The following is a 24,746-nucleotide window of genomic DNA, read 5'->3' as shown; positions in this document are numbered from 1 at the left end:
AAAAATACATACTTGTCTGTTAGGGACTGCTCCAAGGCTGTGAAGTTGTCTCTGGACAGAAGGTGGGAAAACACTGCTATTCAGATTGGCCTCAGCTGTCAAAAACAAGCCTGCAGTTGGAGAAAATCAAGGGGGTTACCCAGCGGGCTGTCTCCTAGACACTTCCCATGACTAAATGAAATGCTGTAGGCATTGGGACATTGTCCTGTTCACTGTATTGTAACAAGCAGTTATCTGGGCTTTATTAGAACTCATGTGAAACAAATAAAATCACAAAATGTGAATAAATGACCTTTATAAATGTTTCTAACGCATATTTAGTAGTGCAAACAACTTTTAACCTTATGCTAGTTAGTTATTGAACTGCTCTGCTTTAAATGAGGGAGTGTTTAGACCAGTTTATTTTCTCCTGGTTCTATGTGATGCGGGGACTGCTAATTTTGATTTTTCAATGCAGTCTTCATTTCTCCAGAGCTTGTGGCTTTGCAGGTCAGGCAGAAGGAGAAAAGTCATTAAGACAAATGGCTCTTCAGTAATAGTAAAGGGTGTGCAGGCAACACGTGGCAAGAGTAGTGACCTTCTATAAATGTTGTCTTTTCTCTCTTAAAATTTTCCCATGTAGCAAGCAAGAAGCTATTTTGTGTTTCTCTTCTGCCACCGGTACAAGGGGAAGAAGGTGGTCCATATGGGAGGAAGTTGGGATGAGCTCTTCTAATTTTTCTTGGGAAGTTCCTAGTCCCCATCTGTCCAATTATTATTCTTTATTCATCCACCAAATTTTTCCTTAGAGAAGGGGACTGAGAATTCTTGGCCTTTCAGAAGACTGAGCATTTTGAGATCAGAGGGTCTTTGTTTCTTGACAGTTGGTGTTGCTGACAAGGCATGCTACAACAGTTTATTCTAGTTGGGGTTTCCTATGGGTTGATGGCTATGTGACTAGAAATGGTGCATTTCCATGGTCCAGATGAGAAATGACAAATTTTCCTCTTGGGTTTTAGGCCAGTCAGGTAAATGCAAATAAAGGGATAGCATTTAATTACAGTAACCAACCTAGAAAGCTGCTAAACTGTTCTGTCTGGTCTTTCCTTCACAGGCTGTGAAAGATGAAAAAGCTAGTGTGTTAGTCCACTGCTCTGATGGGTGGGATCGCACAGCGCAGGTCTGCTCCCTGGCTAGCCTCCTCTTAGATCCATTTTATAGGACTTTTAAAGGCTTTATGGTAAGAAGACGAATGTTGGAATTTCAAAAATAAAAAGTGCTTCCTGTATTTTAAATGTAAACAGGCCCTAATTAAATGTTTTAGGCCATTTCCTGGAACAAACAGTAGGTGACCTATATAAAAACAGCTTTGATTCTATAAACAGGCTTTAATTGCTGTGAACAGCATGGGCACAAAACGGCAGTGGTTGATTTACAATTCCCAAATCTTTGTTTCCTTGAATGTCCACATGAGAGCCACTAATGAGACATTTCAGCAAGAGATGAGTGAGCAAAGGATGCAACTCTGGCAGCAATCCACAAAAAAAGCGGTGAAGAAGCTTGTCATTTAAGACTGTTACAGTGAATGGTCTCTTCTCTGCTAGGATTTAAAATTGGGTGAACTCATTCTTGTGCATAGGGCAGCATATAACCTGTATATCACGTAAAATCTGTGCATCATTAAAGAACTTTTTTAAAGCCATTACACATGAATTTGGCCACTTGCTTCTACTCAGGCTTTTTCTTATTTGAAGCCATCACTGCATAAATATAGTGCAATCTGTGATGGTTTTTCTCTGTTCATCTCTTTTTGTTAAGTACCTGAAAGACAGACTGCTGCTCTTTGTCAGAAGAGTTCCTTAAAAGAAACCCTGAAATCAGAATAATGCAAATTTTGCCTCCTCCAGTGTTTTGCACTGCTAGGACTGTTTCCTTGCATTCTGTGCTAATTCTTTTATTATTTATTTTGCTTCTGGATTATACTGCCATCTTTTAACAGTTAAAATTACATCAGAGTGTGAAACATCTGCCTAGGCTTTGGCTGTGCTCTGGACAATTCTGTATGAACTAAGAAACGTGATTTTGATTAGGAACAGGAACAGTAAGTCCAACAGACAAATGCTTATCTGTCCTCCAAGCAAATGGTTTATATGCACAAATCCTATGACAGTGGTTATTCCTGAATGAATGCAACAAAAGTGTAGAGAATGGAAAAATTTGAAAAGCAATATAACTTAAGTTTTCAAAGAACTCTGTTGTGAATTTCTGACCTCCTTTTGTTGTTTAAGTCTCTGGATGATGATATCAGGAATTGATCTTTAACTATGATCCAGCAAGGCAAATAATAATGGATTCAGCAACAGTCATTTGGTTCCTTATGAGCCATGTGTTTAAGGAAAATACTGCTTCCTTATTTTCTTACATATTGCACAGGCATTCTCTTTAAAAGAGAAATAGCCATATAGTTTTCCTGATTTCATCCTGAGCTCCTCAATACACAACTGTACTTCTTATATTCCTATTTGTGTGTTAAACATTTGTTGAATTCCACTTGCTGATTTATTTTGCTGAATGTCACGATACTCTTTTCTGAATTAAATAGTACATAGTGTAATATTAAGCTGTTACTTCTTTTAGATCAGCATGTTTATATATTATGATTTTAACAACATAGAAACTCTCTCAAGGTAGTACTGGGCTTGCTTGAAGTAACTTCTGATTCTAACAGTGACGTACTCTAAATCACTGTTACTATTTTCATTGGCTTCTATGGATACACTCATAACAGTAGGGTCAGCAGGTAGCATTGATTGTAAGCTTTTCAGAGTTTAACATCAAAGGCTTCATTTTGCTTTTTCTAAACAAAGTAATGGTCTTTTTTTAATCTCTGTTTTGAAACTGAAGGTTCTAATAGAAAAGGAGTGGATTGCAATGGGCCACAAATTCTCACACAGGTAAGAAGAGCATGTTATCTTGGGTGCAGTGACTGGGTGAAGACTTGGCTATGAAACTAATATAGTGTTTTCAGGTTCATGTACTCCCATGAAAAATTTAAATGAAAATACAGGACAGAGGAGAGAAGATTTGGAAAACACTGGAGTGGCTGACATAAAGCCAGTATCTGCTAGGGTTGTTATTTCACCAGTGCTTTTTTTTTTTATTACTTTACAAAATCATACAGTCTTGAACAAATTGTATTATGAGTGTTTTCCTACCTGTAAAATCACATTTGTATTGTATGAGGAGTGTTGATGTTCTGGCAAGACACGTTAATTCTTCTGCAATCATCTCCTGGAAGAAAATATCAGCTAATGTTTTTCAGGACTTTTACCAAGTTGAAAGCATGAACTTGAGCCCAATATAGTGCTAAAAACCAATTTGACCTGCATTCTCTAGGCACATTAAAAATGCTATCATTCCTGTAATTGATAGCCTGCATCTAGTAGGGATATTACCTTGAACTACGTCTTGTTATATTTACCATACAGAAATTAAACTGAGATGGTCCAAAAGAATACGAGGAGGGAAGGGACCGGTCTGTTCAGTGGTATTAACTTGCTAAAAATTGAAGCTTTGTTCTTGATGTGAAACTGATTCCTGTATTTAATAATAAAACAAATCTGTTTCCTTAAAGTATATCTGTGCATATTGCTTATTTTCCCCCATCCTTATACTGGTATATAAGAAGCAGCAGTCAAAGATAAACTGGTCATTATTGGCCAAGTAAATGTTCTGTGGTCATTGCTTCTGCTTCTTTAAGGACTCTTTTTACCTTTCTTGCTTTAAGACCAAAAAAACCCCAGAAACCAAAACCTCCTTCTGTTACAAAGGATTGTTCCAAATATGAGAACTTGGCAATGGATACAAAATATACTTGAGACATGAATTTCAGCATTGACTGAGAATATGAACTTTTATTCCAGTAGACAAAATCATTCCTCTCATAGTGGTGGCCGGTGCCTTACAGTTCTGAGGGAAATCAGTCCTTCATGCTGCTTCTTAGGGTATTGCAGTTGGAATCACAGAACCAGGAACTGGGATTTGATCAGCTAGATTTCTGTTATAAGAAATCTTACTTCAGTTCTCCACTTAAGTTTGGGGATGCTTTGTTCCTTTCTGTGGATTTCCTGGTTATATCCCTTCCTAGAAAAGGAGAATTCTTCCCCAGGCTTTTTCTCTTAGGAAAGAATAGTCATTACAGTACAATAGAGTGTTGGCTGCTTTCCAAAAATGCTATCATTCCTTTTCTGGTTGGTTTTTTTTCTTTTGTGATGGGTTGTAATGAACACCAATAGATCCCTGGCTAGATTTTTATAGAACTAGTAGGGTTATTCTGAACTTCATCTAAAGCTGTAAAAATATTTTTTAATTGTTGTTTTGGGATTTTCTTTGTTTGAGTTTGTTGGGGCGGGGGGGGGGGGGGTGTCTGAGTAACTGCCTACCAGTATTTCACTCTTGATGTCCATGTGGAGCAAAGTCAGGTTGTTCTGTTGCTGCCTGTTGTGGGTATTCCTGCACCATGAAATATTCTCATATCCATAGAAGATTGTAGAGGATGCTTTTTCCCCCCACGCTGTTTCTTACTGTTCCTGGCAGACAGGCAGAATCCCACCAAGGTCAACTTTTCTCCCCCAATTAAGAGCTAGCATTAGTTTCTTATATTTGAGCAATAGATGTTTTTTTGGAGAATATTGGTTTTTTTTCCCTTGTGCTAACGTTATAGCATAGGCTCAGGAACTCCTATTTCACAAATATTTCTTGTGATGCTTGCAACTGTTATGTAGGCTCTTCCATTGCTAATTTTACTTTAGAGAAAGGGACATTGCACAATTCTTGTCGCTCCTACCAGGCACCCTTGGAGAACAAGTAATGCTGAGGGTGGCACACCTTAACATACAGTTGCTGTAAGATAAACCATGTGGGGTTTTTCTCTGACTCTGCAGAATAATTTCTTATTCTAGTAGTGAAGAAAACTTCCCAGTTGTTTAACAGTGAGGGGATTCTTTTTTTGTTGGGTGACACAGGATTTAACCTTGTTTTGCTTGCATTTTTCTAGGTGTGGCCATTTGGATGGTGACCCCAAAGAAGTATCCCCTGTCTTCACTCAGTTCGTTGAATGTGTCTGGCAGCTCATGCAGCAGTTCCCATGCACATTTGAGTTCAATGAGCGTTTCCTTCTTGAAATCCATGACCACGTCTACTCCTGCCAGTTTGGCAACTTCCTTGGGATCTGTCATAAGGAGCGTGAGGATCTGAAGTGAGTTGGCAGTTTATAGAGCCAACAGTCTAGAAGTCCTTTTAAATGTCAGAAAAAGGGCAGGTAGTGTTTGTGTGTTTTTAATGTAATTGTAGATTGGTTAAGGTTAACACTGTCTTGACAGATGCTTCTGTTCTACAGTGTGAAAAAAAATTAAAGATTACTTATATCCCCGAAGACAGATATTTCAATTTGGACCACAGTAATAACTTGCAGATACCCCATTTGGATTAGATAGTGTCCATTTTAAATTATTATATATTCCTCAGTGATGTATGTTGTGTTTATGAAATTAATCAGATACTGTGTAAAAAAATAATTCATAGCTCCCTTAATCTAATTCTACTCAGAACAGCTAGCATTATTTAATCCACTTGATTCTTTTTTTTAGTGATTAGATGTTCTTTGTATTTGACAGAATCTTTGAGAAGACCCATTCTCTGTGGCCTTTCCTCTTACAGAAGAAGCAAGAATTGAGAAATCCTTTGTACAGAGGATTTACAGCATACAAAGAGCTTCAACCAAACACACTACCTTTCAGTTTCCAGTAAGTTGCTTATTTAACAAGGGGGGCATTTCTTTCATTATAATGTAGGTTGATAATTAAGGTTTAATAAAACAAATTTTCACTATTAGCATGGTTTGTTTTACCTTTCCCCTCCATTCCTCATCCATAAACTGAGAGTAGTAGTGCACAGGTAATTGCTAAATAAGTGCAGGTACTGTAATTTAAAATAATATTTTTTTTCTTTGGTGTTGAGAAAGAGGGTGGGGAAAGGCAAGGAAAAGAACTTCACATGTATAGATGGACCCACACACACACTCTGCTTGCTCTGTCAAATTTACATGATAGGGTGGGCAATTGTTAAAGAAAGTTCCTCTTTTTCTCCTTTTTAATATATATTAAGGAAGTCTTTCAAACAGGAATTTCAGTGCCCAGTCACACCCAGGCTTATACAGTCAAGGTGGTTTTCACAAGAGGGATTTCTTGTTGCCATGTCTGTTTGCTTGCCCAGGGTGTTACAGCTGAAGTGGTTAGTTTTCCTTTGTTTCTGGCTCACTCCTGTTCTCTGCTGAGAGAGAGAGGGATGCAAATGTGGTTTTAAGTGCTGTGTATGGTTACTGGCAGGCAAAGGGTTTTAATAAAAGTAGGGAGGTAGGACAAACTGAGGACTTGAAGGTGAGCCTCTGGTGAGCCTGCTATAGAAAAAAGTGTGTTTTCGTCTTAGGCTAATACCTACTGCCAGTGCCTGTGGATCATAAGGCAGAAGTACTTAAATCCTTAGAAATTTTTTTTTTGAACCTTATGAAAATTTGTCCATTAAAATCAATTACTAGTCTCAATTTGGTGAAAATTTTTTTTCTTAAACAGCATCTAGTTTGTTGGCCAGTAGTGGGCAGTTGGCCACCTAATTCTCTTTTCTTGCCCTGTTCTTGAGGTTTTGGTGTGGAATGTATAATCGCTTTGACAAAGGAATGCATCCAAAACAGCGTGTATTGGATCATCTGCTAAGCTGCATGAGCCAAAAGATGAAACTGGAGGACAATGCATCTGAACTGGAAAATGTGAGTCCTGAATCTTAATAATATTTAAAATCACATGATGGTTTTGGCAAATATAACTGGGATTGAACATTGGCACTGAATAATTGTTTCAACATGCTGGGCGGAGCTGGGCAAAATGATGGGTTAAATGATGTTGCTGTAATAAATAGGTTTGATTACCCAAAGTTCTCATCCACTAGGTAAAAGCTGTGTTTAGTCAAGTTCTGTTGCAGGCTCATGATGTTCTAATTCTCTAAACGAAGCAGGTGTTAAAAGAACATCTGGGTTTCAACTCCACTTCCAGCAAACTTCAAGGGAGAGGGAGAGAAGAAAAGAATGGGCCTACTTTCCCCCCCACATAAATAACACGAATATATAAAAATATTCTTGGTTTTGGCTTGTCCCCACGTTTTGCTTTCCTGCCTTCTCATTTGCAAGCCCCATTGGAAAAACTGACAATCAACCAGGTATTAAAACAGTTGAGTTACTTAAGTGGGTTTTCATGTAATGGCCAAAATGTAGCTGGATCGTGTAGGCTGAATTATCCTCTAAAAGTGGCTACCTTGGATTTGAAGTGCTTTGCTAAAACAAGACTGGGAATCTGGCACATTTACTATTAGTGTTCTGTGGTATTGGAGGGCAGAGATCTTCTGTCCAGAATAACCAGTCTCTCTCCTTCAACCCAGAATAATAAAGTAAACAGCAACACACTTCATAGTTTGGTCAGTTCTGATCAGATTCCCCAGAGTGCTATATTTATCTATGTGAAGATGTAGATATCTATCTCAGCAGTGCAAGACAAGGAAAAAAAAAAAAAAAAAGTAGTCTTGTTAGCTTTTGAAATGCTGTAGGTTTGTGTTTCCATATGTATTGGGTCTGGCTGAGATGGAGTTTATTTTCCCCATAGCCCTTATAGTGCTGTGCTGTCTATTGGTAGCTAGAAAGTTGTTGATCACACAGCAGTGTTTTGGCTACTACTGAGCAGTACTCACAGCATCAAGGCTGTCTCTCCAACATTCCCTCCCCTCACCCCAAAACGCCAGTAGGCTGGGGTGGGCAGGGTCTTTGAAAGGGGACGCAGCCAGGAGAGCTGACACAAACTGTCCAAAGGGATATTCCGTACCATATGACATTGGCTCGGCAATAAAAGCTAAGAGGAAGGTGGGGGAGGCATTTGTTATTATGACGTTTGTCTTCCGGAGCAACCACTACATGTACTGAAGCCCTACATCCCAGGAAGTGGCTGGATATCACCTGCTGATGGGAAGTAGAGAATAAATCTTTTGTTTTCCTTTGCTTCCATGCATGGCCTTTGCTTGTGCTGTATTAAACTGCCTTTACCTTGACCCGTGAGGGGTTTTTTCCATCTTATTTTCTGCCCCTTGCCCCGTCTTGCTGAGGAGGGGAGCGATAGAGCAGCTTGGTAGGCACCTGGCATCCAGGGTCAATCCACCACTGTCCTGTACAGCTGCCTGAAAGGAGAAGTGTGGCTTTTCTTTATGCTCAAGGCTCTACTTACAATATCCTTTCTATGCATATTTAAAAACAAACAAAACCAAAAACCCATGCCACAAACAAACCAAAAAAAACCCTAAAAATACAGTAGCGGGAAGGTCCTCTAAAAATACACCAGGAAGAAGACCTATCAGTGTCCTTTGTTAGGTTAATGTGAATGCTGAAAACTTTCGTTTTAATTAATAAAACAATGATGTTTGTATCAAACATGTAAGGGTCTATGCCTATGTACTTTAATGCTGGATTATAGAGCTGAAAAAGAGGCACTGGCACAGGCCTATTATGTTGACAGTTGTTTTTTGTGTATCTCTGATATCTGAGAATAATAGCTTTCATTTTTTTTTTTTTAATGTCTTTTTATTTGTGTAGAAACTTCCTTTCCTTGACGGTCCTTTGCCCAGTGAAGCTTGCTCCTTATCTAAAGTAGGACGTGCTGCTTCAAAAACACCGATGCTCAACACTCCTCAGGATTATGAAGGGGAACCACCTCCTGTGTTGAGCAATGGTGCCTCAGCAGGGGATATAGATGTTGTGTCAGATGTGGACCAAAAGCACAAAGAGAACCTGTCTCCTCACCAGGACCTCCATGATCTTAATGACATCGTTAACATGTCAAATGCCGAAGCTAAGGATGGAAAGCCTCAGCACCATTGATCAGCTCTGAGAACTGTGTTCAGTGAAGCAGGCGCTTGTGGTGGTGAGGCATAAGGGAGCTGTGCCTCCACGAGGGTGTAGACCACCTAACCATTTACAGCTAAGTGTGACTACGTATGTTTGCAGGGAGCTGTGCTCACTGTAGAGAAGATGGTCCCCGTTTGGTTTGGTTCGCATCGTTTTGCAGTTCAAATGATGAAGATGTGTACAGAGCTGCCCAGAAGGCTACCTTGAGTTAGTGTAAACCTTATTTTTCAGTGAAAACACAATGTGTGTTTAAGGTTTATGACTGCCTGCCAGGACTGGTATTTCAAGCTGAAAGAAATCTTGGCCAATTAACATCGGGCTTAGGAGTTGTGCAGTGTTTATAACTGGAGTAGGAAAGAAGCAATCCATTTGTTCTCAGTAGTGGTGCAAGGTCATCTTAAAATGATAAAAAAATTCAGTTCATCTTAAAATGATAAAAAAAAAAAAAAAAACAAACCCCAAACTTTTCTTAGCTGTGAATGAATCTCTGCATGGACCCTCACCTTGTGGCAGAACTGATTCATTTTTTGTTTCCTATGCATATTTGTTAAACAAAAACAAACCCCCTGTGCCTTTTTATGGAGACCGTTTTAATGTCTAGCCACGCAACGTACTATTTTTATTATTGTAGTGTAGAGTGTAGTATTTGGTCTTCTTTGTAGTCAGTATTTTTAAACAAGGTTTTTTATCTGCTGCCGGCTTCTCCAGGATCTTTGCTGATCCCCTGAGTTTAGTAGCTTCTTTCTAAGCCGACCTTTCAAAGAATAAGCTTTTATGGACCTCATTTCCTGATTGTCAGAGTGCAGCAAGCCACAAAGACAGCCTGTAACACATGAGGTTTTGACAGAGGGAAGATTAGAAATGAGAAAAGATAGGAAAAAATTATATGGTATTTTCCTCTTTTGTTTTGTTTTATGATCTTGGTTAAATTGAAGCAAGAGAGTAACTCTTTTTTCTAAGCTGGAATCGATGTGCTTTCCTCACATCCATCGATGAGGCAATAATTACAGATTAGGTGTGTTCTGTTGTTGAAATGGGGCCTAAAATGATTACTTCACATCACATGCTGAGTGATTATAGTGAATGTTATCTTGGATGTTAAAATTACATGAATCGTAGAGATGTTTTGTCTGTACTGTCAAGATGTGGTGAGATAAACAATATCTCTCATGGCAACGAACTTTCTAATTTTGTGAAGCTGGTGACAAAACGTAAATTGGGATGTGACCCCTTATTGGAACAAGAAGTGGACATCTTTGCTTGTGGCTGTGGCTCCAGCTTGGACTCACTCCAGTGCTTGTTAACACTACTTGGTTTCTTTAAACTGCAGTAATCTCAGCTGGAGATACTAGTTCAAAGTTGCAGGTTTAAAACAGAGATGTATATTCCATTTATACAGAAGTCTTGTGAAGAAACAAGGGCTTGTCTTCCCAGGGAAATGGATGGCCCAGGAAAGCTGTTCTACAGTACTTGTTCCAGACAAGCTTCTATAGATGTGCTTGATTGCACAGAGAGTCCGTTTGTGCAGCTTAATTTAAGATGCTTTTTTGCTTTCTTTTGGATCCTGTTGTTTAAATTAATGCTGCCATTAGGTCTTTAAATCAGTTTTTCTCTTTTATAAAAACTTGAAACAAACTGAACATATTTTCTAAGTTAGCCCTCCCAATTTACAATAAAAAGTAGAAACATTCCATTATAGCATTGTAAAATGCAGTAGCCATTCTTCATATGCTTATAACGTACGGTGGAATGACTAGGTTAGTTTCAGTGTTCAAGATAAAATAGAAAATGAAAAAAAAAAAAACCAAAACCAAACTCCCCTGAGTGTCTCACTTTGGGTAAGAAACTATATATTTTATTAAGCATGTCAAAAGACCCAAGGAGAAAGAGCAATACCTGAGAACACAGAGTTTCATCAGTGCCTAGAATGGCAAGAGAGACTTTTTTAAGTGTTGCAGGTATTTCAGTATAAAGCAAGTAGTATAGTTGTTTTCAAGGTAGGAGTGAGAGAACTACAATGTGTGATTGATTTAAAAACTAAGCATATAAAATACTGAAGCAGATAGGCTTAAGCAGAAGATGGTCAAAATTTGTTGTGTGGGTACATATAAAAAATACTGCATCATCAACAGCTATATATTTTATTTTGAAGGATGCACATTTCTGAATGCATCTTTTTTTAATCTCAAGTATCTGCTGTTGAGTCTCTTTGCTCCTAACAAGAGATCTGCTAAGCTCCTAACATTAAGTTAGATAGTCTAGCAGCCTTTTAGCTTTGCTGTATCCACGTACTCCTCAAGCAAAGAGATTGCACCCTAAGTCTTAATCTGGCTGCTCTAGATACCCAGGGTCTGGAATCTGCTGTAGATTTCCACTGGAGGGTGTTCGGGAGATTATTTCCCTTTGCCTCTTCGTAGTGTAAAAGCTCGATTTCACACGTGCACTTTGCAGTTTGGAGCCCGTTTCATATGGACTGATAGATCAACCCTGTCTTTTCTTTGGAGGTGGTAGAAGAGTGTAGTGGATGGTATGCATGGCTTCTTAAATAGATAACTCCAAAATGGTAAATGAGACCAAGACCGGCACTTTTTAGGACCAGTTATTCTAGATGTCATTGTTTCTTTTAATGTGTTCTCTAGTGAAAATTAGAGATACAGAACTGTAGACAATTTTGACTGACTACTTGAGGAATTTAGGCATGCCATTGGTTAATCGTGGTATAAAAACATTTTGCAGAAGGTTTCTATAACTGTTTACACATTGCCTTGTCTTTTGAACTACCATAGATTACCTTGAAAAAAGTATAATAATCTTTGCTTATCCCTAAAACGTGACGCTCACATCTTTACAAATCCTTCTTGACTACAATGTTACTACAGGTGCATATAACCATGAAAAGATTACTTCATACACTGAAAGTATTAATAAGCTTTTAGTAATCTTGCTGCTTTTGACTTCAGTAAGAAAACAATGGATGACTTTATGCTTTGAAATGCAAAACCTAGCCAAAAAAAAAAAAAAGGTAATGGTCTGTCTTTTTAAACCTCTTGGATTTAATATATACAAACCTGGTCAAAGTCTACAACGTACTAAAAATCATTCATGCTGGTGCTGTAAATGTACAGAGCTGGAAAAGATTCCAGGGTTTCCGGGCTTTCCATGAGATTATTTGTTTGAAAACCGATTAGCTAGAAGCTTTGTAGTTTTGACGGTAACTCTTGGGTGTTTCAAGACCAAAAATGAAAAGCTGTTCAAAGCACTGCAGTGTGTCTTCAGGTCTCTGATCAGCTAGGATTGGCTTCCCAGAGCCTTGCAGAAAGCCTGTGTTCACTCGTTGCGGAGTGTCCTGCTGACAGTGGTGAGCGACTTGATTATATGTTCCCTAAAAGTGTTGAAGAAAATCTAAAAGCTGTTACGTCAGAATCTTCTTATGTAAGCACTGTGTAGGTGAAAAGTTACTATAACTTACTTATTCCTAGTGAAGCATCCATGCATCGTGAAGTCACGAATGCTGTTTTTTTTTATTTGGAGCTGTTAAGTGAGCAATGCAACTTGCTGCTTTCCGTTTGGACTCCTCTGACTGGGAGAACTGGGTTGGAGGAGGGATCCTATTTGCTGCGGATGGGCTCTGTTTGTGTAAAACTTTCTTTTCTGGAGTACCTCTTGCTTTACCAAGATACTCCGTGGTATTGTGGTTTCATGCCTGTACATAGTGTCTCTCTTGCTACAAATAGGTATAGCATTGCAATGGGCAAGTGCCTGTAATATTCTGCGTTAAAGCTACTACTTTGAAGTAGAAGAGGGACTCGCATAGCTTTATTTCTTGGTTGAAAAGTCTTAATGTGAACTTCACAATGCTGGATTCTTAAATTGTATTTTGTTTTGCAGTTGTCGCCTGTGGTAGAGAAAATCCAATCAGTGCTGTTTGCTTTACAGAAAAAAAGGGAATAATTGGTTTGCCCACAGATGTTGTAGTTCTCAATTGGCCCTCTTCCATGGGAGAGAAAAAGCAGTTTGTTAAAGCCTATAGGCATAACATACCTCTAGCTGCATGTTCTGTTCCTGCTCTTAGTAAATGCCTTTCAATTAAGTGTTAAGGAATAAAATGCACCTGCTGTGTGGGTGTTCACTGGTACATAAAGCTACCCTGGATAGGATGGGGAAGGAGGCTTGCTTGTAGGTAGCTGGTAAGCTTCAGTTTGCTTCAGTAAGCTTCTGAAGTCCTGGTGAGAGAGATTTGCTGGGAGCTGAATGTACGCAGAGCTTCACAGGATCTCTGCCTCAAGTTAGACCTTGTTGGGTTACAGGTGGAAATCTCCATGTGGGTGAAGTGTCCCATGTCTGTTGTTTCCATAACGTTTGGAGATGGTGAGCCATAATAGGTGCTCAGAAAGCACCCTTGCATCTAAGAAAGCTGTAGCACCTGCAGGGAAAGCATTTAAAAGACCTCTTGTGCCAGATGCTGCTTCGGTTCACTTTCTGGCAAAACTGGTCTTTGGGTAGCTTTAGTGCCTGACGGTTGCTTCCCCCAAAGGGACCAGTTCTTGGCACTGCTTAGTAATGAATATTCACGAGTGACCAGGAGAATTCAAAATGTCTGCTGTTTTGCTCTTCCCTTCCCCACCACTCTGCGTTGAGTGCTGCGGTCATTTTTGTACGGACCTAACACAGTTATTCCTTGTTTACATACTGTCCCTCTGGCACATATGGGCACTTCGTGTGCCTCAGAGCGGAGTGGGGGGAAGAATCTGTTCTGAATGTAGTAGTTTTGTTTTAATTAATACACAGCACTTGATTAATTAGATGAGGAATGTCTCGAACCAGGTGATGTTAAAGTCCGTGTTTTCGTAAGCATCTTTAGCACTAGGAGCAGCCAGGTCGGTGCCAATTGCAGTCGGTGTAATTTGTTAGGGCAAGTATTTTAATGTACAGCGCTGCGTCCTTTTGGCATCTCTGAACTACAAAAGCAATGCAGAAGGAGGGTAGGTTAGAACAGCTGACCTATATCTCTTCTCATATCATTTATCTATGTATATGCGTCTGTATTTATGTAGCAGCATACTACTGGAATAACTTGTAGCACTGGATCTAGTCATATGTAACTGAGCACACATGTACTTTTCCTATCGTCCACAAACTGATCTTTGTAGGAATGTACCTAAAATTGTGTGTAGTACTCAGCTGAAAATTGTAAATGTTTTTGCTCTTTCTGTAAGTCAGTCGCTATTTTTGTCGGTGTAACTGTTGAGGGACAGTTGTATAAAATTGTGGATGATGAAATCCCATATTCTTGAATGTGCTGCGATGGCTGTATACATGTAAGTCATTTGAGTTAATGCACTGCTTAAAAAGAAATTGTACCATGTTTAGAGGAGCACTGTGTCTTTTTTTTCTCTAAATGTATTTGTTCCATGAAGTTTCATTTGTATTACAGTTTATTTTTATTCCCTACAAAAATAAATACCTTGCCTTTTTAAAGTAAATGACTAGACTGTTTATTGGTTAATTAAACTCAAAGCAGAACTTCACACTTTGAAATGTGAAATCAATTAAAGACTCTTAAGTAGTGAGCTTATCTTAAAGTGAGCGTGATTCCACTTTCCCTTCTTTTACAGAATAGAAACTAGGTGACCTTGTTGGTTTCAAAGGGACTGCTTGAGTGCAGCACTGCTCAGAGTCTTTAAAAAAAAAAAAACCAAACACAAAGTAATAATACTAGTGAAGCTGTATTAAATCTTAGTATCTTCTGCACACTTTGTTACTCTGATTTTTTTTTTTTAATTAGATTTTTCTTTATGTATTAAAACAGAATACCTTTTCAGTGTTTTCTTCCTCCTGGAAAGCTGTCTAACCCTCACTTGTGGATAAGTCTGTTTACAGGTGGCTCCAGGCTGACTTAAAAAGCTTTCCGGGAAGGAGCTAGACCTTTCTTCTGGCCAGCTGTAAGGAATAGAGTCTGACCTTTGTGGGTGTTGTGTGGTACCAGGTGAATAGATGTTTTTTCTGATAGCTTTGAATGAAGAATCCACAGTCCAGCTGCTGATGGTATCATTTAAAAATGCTCTTTATCCAATTCTTTTTAATTGTAACTTCAGTAGTGAGTCGAGGTGGGGGTTTTTTTTGAGTGCAGACAAACTGAAGTGAGGTGGGAGAATGCTCAAGGAAGAGGGAGATTCCAGGTGCAAAACTTGCCTCATGTTTATAACCAAGATTGGAATTGGTGCTTTAATAACTTTCAGCTGTGCAGCAACAGTCAAATCCAACAATTAAATACAGATTTGCAAAGCAGAGAGAAATTAAGTGATACACGTTAATTTTATGTTTATAAGGCTTTACAGAATGCTTCAGGATGCCATTTGGATTGGTAAATTAATGTAAATGGTTTAAATCTGGTAAAGCAAGGTAGGCTATTTTAGTAATTAATTTTAAAATAAGCATTTGGAGGTTTTTTTTTTTAATACTCTGTGTGGGAGCTGGAGGAGCTGAGTGGCAGGGATGTGACTTGCAGAAGAACATGCAGAAGGTCAGCAGGAGAGATGGAGGAACCATTTTTCCCAGGGCACTTTAGCACCAGACCGTTCAGCCTTTGCTCCTAAATACAAAGAGCCCTGAACCACCCATCGTCAGTGTGCGGGGGTCAGCCTGTGAGCAAAAGGAATAGAGCCAGGACCAATACCTGTTACCCAGCCCCGATGAGTATTTTCCACTGCAATGTGTGTCCTAAAAATGGGTATTTCTTTTCTATTATTAAGGCAAAAAATAAGCCTGACACTTGGGTATAGTCAGTCCCCAGATGTTTCAAAGTCTTTTTTCCTTCTTGCTAATTTTAAGTGTTCTTAATGTTGCCAGTGAAATCCTTCATTTACCTCAATTAGACTTGCCTTGCATTTAATTGGATTATTAGCATTAACACTGACTCAAATTGATAAAGCTGTAATTTATGCATTTGGGGAAAACTTATTGTCTGTTTGACAGCATCTTTGCTGAGGATGATTTAAAACTTCCCTGTTGAAGCTAACTTTAGCTTTGAGGGGGCAGGTTCCATTTGGAGTCATCGCAGGAGTGTTGCTAAAGACATGTTTTTAACAGCTCTCAGGAAATACCTTATACTGAATAAAAATACTGATCATTAAACTTGATTGGAGGTATGTACTGAGAGATCACTGTTTTAAGGTCAAGTCTGCTGTTCTAAGTTCAGATAGAAAAAGCAGTTGAGTTAGCCTGCTTTCTTGTTGAGGTTCAGGTTTGTATGTGCCAAGGATACCTTGAAATATTGATTCGTTTTCATTCTGCATCAGTGTGTTCTTTGTTGCAGTAGAGCAATAATACTTCATTTTTTTGGTAGCGATGTAACTTTGTACTCAAGTTTTATTCGGTTCAGTGACCATCACTTAAAGATGGCAGTGATGATTTGGTAGAGATATATTGGTGTTAAGGCTTCATGCATATATGTAAAATGGATAAACTCTGCTGGTATTGAAATTTTTGGGTTGATAACTTAAAAACAAAACAAAAACAACAACAAAAAAAAAACCCAAAACAAACAAACAAAAAAACCCACAAAAAACCCACAAAAAACCAGCCAACCCAGACCAGCAGGAGAAAGAGCATCTTTTAATCTGTTTACACAGGCAAGGACATGAGATACTCCCACTGCTCTCAGTATGGTGCAGGAACAGGATTGAACCTTCACCGTAGCCATTTGCTGCTGAGGTGTCTTAATTGTAATTTCTCCCGCACGTGATTAGCTTCTAAATCCAAGTATTCTCCTGTAACTTGTATTTTCTTTGACTTGAGGGGAGTGGAGGGGACTGGGGGGGATACAAAACCCAGTAGCCTTAAGAGTAATAACCCTTCTGTAAGTCAGACCAGAGCCCTGTTTCCCATGGCTCTGTTGCAGTGGTTTTGGGAAAAGTGAACACTACTTACTGAATCTTGATTCCCACCCCCCACACCCCCCCGCCTCAACAAAGAACAGATCTCAGAGCGTGCTCAGCTGTGGGAGAGAAGCAAGGAATCCAGTGTGAGTGGGAATCAATAAAAATATATACATAAGCCCCCTTGCAAAAAAAAAAAAAAGCACGTATGGATCTGCAGAATTAGCAGGCGCTGCTCTTGGCCGATAGCTTTGCAGGCTAGCACACCAGGAGCCAGGCAGATATATGGACCAAAGGCTGAGGCTGACTGGACTCTCCAAAATTTGAGTATTCTGTAAGTGTTCCAGTTTCTGTGCAGTATCTAAGGGCAGACCCCTCACTGGTGAGGCACTCAAAGGGACTTAAGCTTAACACAGAGACTCACAGCTCTTGCCTGACAAGGGAAACCAGGGAGAGGATAAAGATACGGGGACTCAGTTTGCCATTTTAAGGAAATCTGGTCCAATTCTTGTCTTTTATCCTATTCATATATCCCTTCATACAGCATTTTAGATCTTGATACTTTCCTTTTCCTGTTTTTTTCGCTGGGTTTTGGGGGTTTGGGTTTTTTTGGATGATCAGTAACATTTTGAAAGCAATGATTTTTGTTGTGCAGTGATCCAGTGTGTGTGTGGCTTGAGAAAGTGTTTGGGGTAAATCTGGCAATTCATATGGATCAGAAATTCTGTTTCTGAAGGGTGGTTGTTGCAGTCTTACCTGCTGTTGGAGAATCCTTTAAGAGCAGATAGTTCTCCCATGCCTGCTCTTACTGCCTGATATTTTGAATAATAAAAAAAAAACTTATTGAATATATGGCTTGTGATCTCAGGGCAAAGATGCTTTTGGTGGTGGCATGAATCAGAGCTTAGGAATGAAAATGAGCACATTTTAGCATTGTCAAATAAAAGCAGAGAAGACCCCCTAGGTTCTCCCAGGAACAACTTCTAAGTGTTGCCAGTCCTGGAGCACACTTAGAAGAGCGTACTGGGGCAAACAGGCAGATTTATGTGAACAATCAGTGTCACGCCAGGAACTCACGTAATGAAGAGCGGGCACGTGCTCAGTTTTGGTTCTGTATTTCAGGTCCTTAATGATCATCTTCTCGCATCGGTTCACAGCTGCTGGCTCCAGCGCATCCTCGGATCTAAAAGGAAAGCAGCTCCTGGAAGGCTGTGGAAGCAGGGAGCCGTCTTGCAACACTGCTGAACTTCTGAGGCTCTGATGCTGCTGAAATCCCTCGAGGAATTAGAGCTTCTTGGAGGAAAAGAAAGAGTTGCTGGATTCCTCCTTCAGTTCTAACTACATATTTTGTGTGTTAATGCACCCATTAAATTGTGAAGTGCCTAAGAAAGGGCTCTGGGAGCTGTTGCTGTGTGGGCGCATACAGTTTAGGCAAGGGATGGTCCACAGGTGTTTGTGCCTTCTCGTGGTTAATACTTGAATCACATTGCTGCTGGAGCCACCTCCAAGCTGGGTGGTGAGAAGGTGGCCAGCAGAATAGGCAGGTCTAAGCACTGGAAGGCTGCGAGCAGATGTTTTGATCGGCACAGAGGGAAATTCCCAAGTTCAAAGGCTTTGCTGTGGTTTGGCAGTGACTTAGAGTTCAAAGGCAGGAGTCAGAAGTAGCCCCATGCAATAACTGCATTTCCGACCTTGAGGACTGTTAGTAAATCCTTAATCCCTGCTAAATGATTTAGTTGGTGCTGTTTAGTGCTAAACTTTTAAATCAGAATGCTTAGCAGTGTTAAATCAGAAAGCTCATTACCTCTTTTCAGCTGTGTTAATAACTATAATCTTTTTAATGGAAGCAACTTCATTGGACAGGACTTGCCTTCCCAAAAAACCTTCTTGACTGACATTAAATATACTTCTGCCCTTTAATTATTCCCCAATTAATGGAGAGCTGATAAAGGAGTTGCTTTGCCTGCAGCATGTGTCAGATCAGCCAGCGGTTCGGGGCAGCCCGGTCGCACTTGGAGCTCAGGCAGAAGGTGAAGGCTTCTCCTGACTCCGCAGCCTTCCCCCATGTTTGAAGCATTGGGAAGCTTATCCAAAATGGGTCAGACTTATCAGTCGCCTCTCCTTGGGCTCCTGTTTGGGGTTTATCTGAATCTGCTGATTTAAATATTCGTGCAGGATGCTATTTAACATGTCTCTTTGGCTGTTAAGGGAGCACAATGAGTATTTCAGTTTGCGTTCTTCCAGTTGAGGGTGGATTTATCAGCGAGTACTTTGTACTTTTTGCTTCATTAGTATTCGGTTTAATCTTACCAAAGAGCTGGTCTTGTTTCTCAGATTTCTTGGTTAACAACTGAACAGCAGCAGCAACAACAAAAGAATATGCAGTTTATCATTAAGTTTTCCATTCAAGGATTTTCCTTTCATCTCTAAGTTCCCTTACAGTTTCCTACATTTCGTATTTTCTAATGTGTATTCATTTCGTTGTCTGTATCCCCTTTTTTCCCTTTATAATACACTGTCTTTTTAATTGCTGCTTTTATTTCTGCATTTTGTTGAAGGTGTTTCCAGCCAGGCTTGGCTTTTCTGACTGCAGTATCCCTGTTGTGGTTGCAGCTTCTTGGTGCTTAATAAACCCTAACTCCCCGCTTTTGCTTCAATGTTTATCCACGTTTCTCCTACTCGATAATTCCATTCATAGTGCTGACTTTGGGAGACTGATCTTTTTGAAGTAACAATCTATTTTTGAGTGAATTTGGAGAGAGTGAAACTATGAAGAAGCCAGAAGTTCAAAACTTATCAATACTGAACGCTTGCCTGCTCTCCGTGCTTTTCACAGTGTGACTACAAACTGTGAGTGCTGTGGTGACGGCAGGGACATCATAAATGTTTTGCAGAGCCCCCTGATTTTACTTCTTGCAGCCATGGAGATTTTTCTGCTGGATAATTCGGTTCCCCTCTCGTTATCTAGTACAGCTGATAACGCTGCCTCAAACTGTCAGACCATTCTTGCTCCACCGCTGAAAAGTTTGGAAAAGGTTTAAAGGGAACTGGATAAAATACGATTACACTTACCAGCTGACAGCTTTTGATAAGACAGCCCAAACACTGCTTCCCACTTGTTTTGTTTGCCCCTGTAAAGTTTTTTGCCTTGCTATGTGCTACTTAATTCTATGAAACCGAAGAAGTGGTTTGTTCTGGCAGGTGTAGCTGGGAGGGAAGCCTAAGGAGCAGCTCCGGCGAGAAATCTGGACCGTCTTCGGTGCCTTTTGTCCTTCTTGTGTTTATTAAACAGCTCTGGATGTTGCGAATGGTCATTTGTATTGCTCTGAAAGTGGAAAAGGCGGTCGGGAGAGGGGTTAAGAGGGAATCCGTTTGGGTGATTGGCAGCAACCAAAGTAACGTAGAGGCCAGTGCTGCAGCAGGGACCGCGCTGCCCTGGCAGGGGACTCAAACCGCCTGGTACCCTGCGATTTCTGCAAGGAAACGGCGGAACAAACGCTTTGTGTCTGCTTGGATGGGTCAAGCTGCCTCCAGCACCTGTCCCAGCCTCCCCCCACCTCGCTGCCCCTCTCTATATTTACCCAGGGCGAACTTTCCAAGAATGGAAGTGGTAAGATAAAACCCCTGAGGGGCTAAAATTAGTCCCAGCGCCCTGGCCCTTCTCCCCGCGGTGGCATTTCAGCTGTGAGCTTGACAGCCTGTGTCGTTCCGGTCGCACAGAGCGGACGTCCATCCCCGACGCAGCAAGATCCTCTCTCTTTCTCTCCTGTTTGTTTTTTTTTGTTTGTTTATTTAAACCAAGGGAGAACTCGCCATGGGACCACCTCTGCCTTACACGCCCTGGCCATGAGCATCACCTGCCTCCCAAAGGTAAGGCAGCAGCATAATGACGCCTGGGCAGCATCTGGCAATTGAAGGTAACTTGGGAACCAGTTGTAAAAGCGCGAGTGTATTCTCTGTCACCTTGAGCTCCAGTCATAACCTCTTTTTTGGGGGGGTCTGCAGATGCACGCACAGCTTCCTTCAGCTCAAGAGGTGACAACTCTGGTTTGGGATTTTCTGGTTGAGGAACATCTGTGAGCTCCCCATGCGAGTGCTTACACCGTCAAAGTAACTTCCCTTTGGAGATGCTTATTTGTGTGTTCAGGGAATGTTACAGCTAGTTATTTTTTTACTTTTCCAGTCCATTTCCCTTAGGAATATAACTGGGCCTTCTTTTTGAATCGAATCTGCAATAAACCCCCCGCTCTGTGAGCCACGTGGGTGGGTTTCCAAAGCTCCAGAGCTCGTTATCAGCGTGTCTAATGAATGACAATAATGTTATAATTCCACATATTTCTATATAAATTGCCTGGGTTAGCGTAACAGGTGGCAGTGCAGCAAAGCTTTGCTGTTGCTCGCTGCCATCAAACTCGCTCTGCTTAACCAAGATGCGAAGCTGCGCAGGTGACCTTGCACGGGGGATTCCTCTGAGCTTCCACGACTCGCCACCGCAGGCGGATGTGGGACGCGCCTCCTGTGACTGCCTCGTTACTGCCAGGCTCGTTTGCAGAAAGAGGCTAATTGCTCGGTGCAGCTCCTTGCCTCCTCCAAGGGAGGATCAGAGGAGCCGCTTGGGGAGACCGAGCTCTGCCACTGCCACCTCTCCCCGAGGAAATACGAGATGCTGCGGGGCTGCGATGTGGCGAGACATTCCTCTGCTCTTCCCGGCGGGCGGCATTTCCCAGCTGCTCAGGTGCCGGCCGGGACGTCGCATTCCTCTCCCCTGCTGCCGTTCGGCTACGGCGAGGCCAGATCCTGCACCAAGCCCCTGGCAAACGTGTTGGGGTTCAGTCCCAGCTCTGGTGTGATCAGCTAGGCATCCCCTCACCTTCCTCCCACCACTCTGTACCCCCCGCTATAAAAATCCCAGACGCTTCTTGCAGCCGTACTCCTCGGGCTCGAGTAGGCAGGAGCGAGGAGAGGGTTTGCTGAATTCAAACGTTGACGTCGTCTCGGGAAGGGCGATGCTGGAGGTCCTTAATCACACCGGCCACCTTCATGTTCACTCCATCTCCTGTTTTGAAATCCAATCCCTTTAAAAAGTGGCAGGGTGTAAAAACCTTGCCATGCTGCTAGCTTCTAAATCAAAATTCCTCAGAGTTTTCCTTGCATTCCAATGTACTTGGAATTGCAGGTGCCGGTGAGGCTTCCAACAGAAGCCTTGGCCGATAGGAAGCGGAGTTGATTCTCGCTATTTTCCAATGTGCTCTTCACTCAGAAGCTCCCACAGAGAACAGCTGGATGGGGTGATTTCTGAGGATTTTGGGAAAATGGGTGGTTTCATCCACCGGTGGGGTGCAGAGTCCTTGGAAGAGCCTGTGGCCACCCAGGAGCCATCCTGAGCTCAAGGTCTGAGTATCCCATGAGTAGTCTCGTACCCTTTACTGCCTCAGGGGCTAGCAGTACAGCATTAAATCATTGAAAAAAAAAAAAAAAAAAGTAAAAGCCTGTGAGTTCCCCATGCAGCATTTGAACTCCAACACCCAATTCAATTATCCCAGTGTGTTCTCGATCACAACATTTTAAGGGGAGGTGGCCCACGTACGTGCTACAGCAATGACCTCCGTCTTTGCCTTAGCCCTTCACCAGTGGATTTCCTCACCCATGGTGGCAGGGCGATAAGCATGTCAGCAGCATCATAGTCCAATGTATGTTTGTGGTTGGGTTTTTTTTTTTTGAGAATCTTCCTTAAGTTGTGTATAAAAATAATAATAATAAAAAGATAGTGTTGGTGGCAGGAGGCTGGTTCTAACCCAGCGGTGCTGCTGGTTTTGTTGTCCCGTAGATCTTTGGCTTTACCTTTTATGATGAAAGCGGTACATGGGAGACAGACCAAAAAAAATGAGCCTAATGGATATCACTAAAATGTTCTCCATGCTCCAGCCCGGAGAAGATGAAGATGACAACGGAGAAAGCGAGGAGCTGAACCGAGCGGTATCTGAGGACAATTACCAAACCCTTGATAGCCTGTTGTCCCAGGACAGGTACAAGAGGTTCATCAACCACCGGAGCGGCTGGGGCGTACCCAGCACCCCGCTGCGCCTGGCCGCCACGTGGGGCCGTGTCAGGAGCATGAAGGTCCTCTTGGCCCACGGAGCGGAGGTGGACAGCCTGGACGTGAAGGCTCAAACCCCGCTCTTCATGGCGGTCAGCAATGGCCACCGGGAATGCGTGAAGGTCCTCCTGGACGCCGGGGCCAACCCCGTCGGCAGCATCTACAACAACTGCTCGCCGCTGCTCATCGCCGCGAGGGACGGGAATGTGGACATCCTGCGGCAGCTCCTGGACCACGGCGCGGAAACCAACGTTCAAGCGAGGTTGCCCGAGTGGGCCGCCAACTCGGTGGCTTGTTCTGGTCCCCTCTACCTCGCCGCCGCGTACGGGCACCTGGAGTGTTTCAAAATGCTGTTGCTTTACGGTGCCGATCCCGACTATAACTGCACTGAGGAGAGGGTGATCGCCCAGATCAAGGAGCCCAAGACTCTGCTGGAAACATGCCTGAGGCACGGCTGCAGGAGCGAGTTCATCGAGCTGCTTATTGACTTTGGAGCCAACGTGTACTTGCCCAACGTCACGGTAGATGAGACGGCACCCCGCAGCGAGGGCCTGGAGCTGCTGCTGCAGGCGAGAGGTAATCTGCGTGTGTGGCCCCGGGGCTGGAAATGAGCGCTAATTTTGCTCGTTTGGGTGCAAGCTGCTTCAGATTCCCCCCGCTTTGCCTCTGCTTCCCAAGAGCCTTACCCCGGCTTTCCTATGAGCTTTGACTCCCTTTGCAGCATCGCTTGAATGTATGGGTGTCTCTAGTCTTGAGTATCATCACTATTTTACTCTGAACTCTTATTCCTCCCTCTCCCCCAACGATTGCTGTGTTCAGGCCAAAAAACCCAAGTCTCCAATACCAAACACAGCCAGAGAAGGACATCACAAGGTTATGGAGAATAGGTCCACCACTGGTGATTTAATCTGATGGCTTGGATACACACATTACCGCAGGAAACTCCTAAAACAAATTGCTGGGATTTGGGAGACTGTCACGGGAGGGCTTCTTTCTAATAAATATCCACCAAACATCCCTGATTTCCACTGCTGGCTGTGGCTGGAGGCAGGCTACCTTGTTTTGGGTCTGGGGTGTGACTCGGTGCAGCCACCACGTACGTTTACGTGGTAATCTTCCCCCTTAGACTCACCGCAGCATCTGCTTTTCATGAATCTTTTTAGATGCTTCCTAAAGAAACCGCTTTCAGTGAGGGCCCTTGCTGCGGTCTGTGCTGCTCCGGAGCACACGGGGACTTCCACAGCCTGTTTTTTCCACTTAATGTAAATCTGTTGGGTTAAAGGCTGCTTTTTGCCATTCCTCTCCTTTCTGCTGCTCAACTTTGGCTCTGCTGTACTGCTTATGTCCAGAAAAACTGCACTTATTTCCATATGATGGTGGAAGATCTCATTTCTGGATGCCCAGCTCCCGTGAGACACATGCTGCAAAGCTTGTGGCTTGAATGCGCGGTGTAACGAGCCCTAGCAAAGACATTTCGTTTTGGTCTATCGATGTCCCTTTGCTCAGGATAATGCCTGGGTTGGAGGGGAGCGGGGTTGCGTGTCTTGAAGGTGACCATCTCATTTTTCCTCCCTCTCCTTACACAGCTCATCCCAAGTCCTTGATGTCCCAGTCCAGGCTGGCGATGAGACGCCTCCTGAAGCAGGCTGGCCGCCCGCACGCCCTCGGCGAGCTGGACATCCCGACGGTCCTGGCGAACTACCTCCGACACCAGCCGTGACGCACAGCCCACCACGAGAGACGCCTACCCCCTACGTGTGTCCAGCACCCCCATTAAAAGCCGCTCTGACATCTG

The 24,746-nt window shown here is 42.2% G+C and overlaps 2 protein-coding genes across 9 annotated transcripts in view; both read left to right on the top strand.

Moving 5' to 3' along the window:
• Positions 1-14,460, top strand: part of MTMR8 (myotubularin related protein 8) — a 26,167-nt gene extending 11,707 nt beyond the window's left edge. For all 4 annotated transcript variants that reach the window (XM_029996860.1, XM_029996861.1, XM_041118939.1 and 1 more), the window contains 6 exons: positions 1,094-1,219; positions 2,884-2,933; positions 5,036-5,236; positions 5,655-5,783; positions 6,676-6,802; positions 8,666-14,460. In XM_029996860.1, the coding sequence (XP_029852720.1) occupies positions 1,094-1,219; positions 2,884-2,933; positions 5,036-5,236; positions 5,655-5,783; positions 6,676-6,802; positions 8,666-8,950 (918 nt within the window). In that variant the 3' untranslated portion in view covers positions 8,951-14,460. The remainder of the gene's footprint in view (positions 1-1,093; positions 1,220-2,883; positions 2,934-5,035; positions 5,237-5,654; positions 5,784-6,675; positions 6,803-8,665) is intronic.
• Positions 8,973-24,746, top strand: ASB12 (ankyrin repeat and SOCS box containing 12). Of its 5 annotated transcripts, XM_041118941.1 has the most exons (5): positions 8,973-9,056; positions 17,977-18,303; positions 20,657-20,724; positions 22,682-23,527; positions 24,538-24,746. In XM_041118941.1, exons 4-5 carry the CDS (start codon positions 22,717-22,719, stop codon positions 24,669-24,671), a joined length of 945 nt encoding a protein of 314 aa, XP_040974875.1. In that variant the 5' UTR covers positions 8,973-9,056; positions 17,977-18,303; positions 20,657-20,724; positions 22,682-22,716; the 3' UTR covers positions 24,672-24,746. The 5 variants fall into 5 exon arrangements, with proteins under 5 accessions (XP_040974875.1, XP_040974876.1, XP_040974874.1 ...); XM_041118942.1 differs by lacking the exons at positions 8,973-9,056; positions 17,977-18,303; positions 20,657-20,724 and adding exons at positions 17,438-17,451; positions 21,018-22,245; XM_041118940.1 differs by lacking the exons at positions 8,973-9,056; positions 17,977-18,303 and adding an exon at positions 18,967-19,704 and having other exon boundaries at positions 20,147-22,245.

The sequence above is a fragment of the Aquila chrysaetos genome, chromosome 21 (assembly GCF_900496995.4).
Source record: "Aquila chrysaetos chrysaetos chromosome 21, bAquChr1.4, whole genome shotgun sequence".
In the NCBI taxonomy this organism is placed as follows: domain Eukaryota; kingdom Metazoa; phylum Chordata; class Aves; order Accipitriformes; family Accipitridae; genus Aquila; species Aquila chrysaetos.
This window is presented reverse-complemented; position numbering and strand designations above follow the sequence as displayed.

Bases quoted from the DNA above. Each gene is read 5' to 3' on its own strand.
- ASB12 (XM_041118941.1), top strand. From the start codon at position 22,717: ATGGGAGACAGACCAAAAAAAATGAGCCTAATGGATATCACTAAAATG. The intron at 23,528-24,537 runs GTAATCTGCGTG...CTCCTTACACAG, and splicing joins GCTGCTGCTGCAGGCGAGAG to CTCATCCCAAGTCCTTGATG.